The following is a 1,920-nucleotide window of genomic DNA, read 5'->3' on the forward strand; positions in this document are numbered from 1 at the left end:
TATATATATATACTGTATATATATATATATATATATATATATACTGTATATAAGTAAAACTAAATAAGAAACTAAAACTGCCAGTAGGTGGCAGTAAATGTCCTAATGAGTAATTCATTGAGTCATTCATTCATTCATTCGATTCATTCAAACAACTGATTCATTCAGGAATTAAATAAATGTCTCACTTTATGAATGGGCTGTTGAATCATTGAATCACCTGATTCATTCAAGACACAGATTCACTCAGAAACTAAACACCATAATATAAATATAAGACAAAAACTCCCAAATATCTCATATTGTATATTATAATGCCCCAATATCTTAAATTTCTGGTGCATCTGGATTTTATCAAGTGCATCATGCAGTGCATCTTGATTATCACTGATCATCTGTAATGAAATATAGATAACCTATATAGGTCCAGAGTGGGGCAGGTAGATTAAATGTGCCAATGAATTAAATTATCTTTATTATGTGTTAAATCGACAACCCTAATACATACACATACATGCATAAATATAATGTTTTTCTTGTTTGTTTCAGACTCACACCCTGTTCTCTCTGCTGGGTCTCAGTCATGCGTATGTAACTAGTATTGGTAAACTGGTTGGGGTGGTCGCACTAAAAGAGGTAAAGATATTGTCTGTGTCTACATGCATTTTTGCATACTTCCTATCATATGCTCGGGCGTTAGAGTAATTAATTCTGCTCGTCTCTCTTTTTCACTCCCAGCTCCAGAAAGCAATCGAGGGTTCGACTCGTAGCGGAGTGCGACTGCGTCCTCCTCTGGCCAGTTTCAGAGAAGCGAGACGCAAGGCCAGAAAGCCTTCTCATTCCCCTTCCGTCCCATCCTCTCCCACACGGGACAGAGAGCTGTGGAGCGAGGGAGTGAAAAGAGAAACTAAAGACGAGTCCGCTGATAGTTGTATCCAGACAGCCGACAAAGAGTGTGATATAGCCACAGGCAACAGCAGCAGAAGTACCGTTAGCACCTCTCAGGAGCAACTGCCTTCCCCTTCTTCTTCCACAGTCCCTCTCTCCTCTCTTCATTCTGTGCCTGAAGGAGAGGTGGATGCTGATAGAGAGAGTGATGAGGAGCCTTTATAGGCCTATTGTTTGTCATTTTCTCAAATTCAGCCCTCCAGGCGGAGGCAAACCATATTATGGTGCCGACTTTGGGCCCAGCACGAGAGCTGCACCTTCAGACTTGTTGATTGATTTTCTACTCTCCAGACAGGACTCTCTATACTCTTTCTTTCTAGATGTTTTTTTCACTTGTTGTCTATACATTTGTACATATGGACAGTCCGTCTGACACATCTCACTGAATGTCTTCTCCTTCTTTGCTAGTCGATCCCCGTGTTTGTCTGCTGCACCTGATATTATATCTGTAGAAATGTTTGTAAAAAATGAAAGATTTCTTACCTTAACAAGCTATTTGTATTTGAGCTGTCCCTTGTCTTGGTGTAACCTAATGTAGTCAGGTTAATTCAGTCATACTAAATAATATTTTTGACTTTTAGGTTGCCTGATATTTCTTTTTAATTGTATAGATGTGAAATTTAAAACAATATTTCAGGTTCAATACAAGTTTAACTCAATTCAGTGTTAATGTTAGCTATAACTAAAGTGATTCTAAATTGTTTTGGAAATTGAAATAAAGCTGAAACAATATATAAAAATTAGAAGTTTTAAGTCAAAATTAAGTTCCAATTGTTAACATTAGCGAACTAACAATGAAAAATACTTCTAAAACATTTATTAATCTTAGTTAATGTTAATTGCCACATTTATTAATGCATTATTAAAATCAAAAGTTTTATCTTTTAATGTTATTTAATGGACCTGAGCTAACATAGGGTAACAATGAACAGTTGTATTTTTATTAACTAAAATAAACAAAGATTAATAAAT

General features: G+C 35.9%; 1 protein-coding gene across 2 annotated transcripts in view; it reads left to right on the forward strand.

The window, feature by feature from the left end:
* LOC107748802 (chloride channel protein 1-like) overlaps nucleotides 1-1,376 on the forward strand; it is a 45,036-nt gene extending 43,660 nt beyond the window's left edge. For both annotated transcript variants that reach the window (XM_016563765.1, XM_016563774.1), the window contains 2 exons: nucleotides 550-636; nucleotides 739-1,376. In XM_016563765.1, the coding sequence (XP_016419251.1) occupies nucleotides 550-636; nucleotides 739-1,113 (462 nt within the window). In that variant the 3' untranslated portion in view covers nucleotides 1,114-1,376. The remainder of the gene's footprint in view (nucleotides 1-549; nucleotides 637-738) is intronic.
* The last annotated feature ends 544 nt before the right edge of the window (nucleotides 1,377-1,920 follow it).

The sequence above is a fragment of the Sinocyclocheilus rhinocerous genome, unplaced genomic scaffold, assembly GCF_001515625.1.
Source record: "Sinocyclocheilus rhinocerous isolate Xijiao unplaced genomic scaffold, SAMN03320098_v1.1 scaffold491, whole genome shotgun sequence".
Lineage (NCBI taxonomy): Eukaryota > Metazoa > Chordata > Actinopteri > Cypriniformes > Cyprinidae > Sinocyclocheilus > Sinocyclocheilus rhinocerous.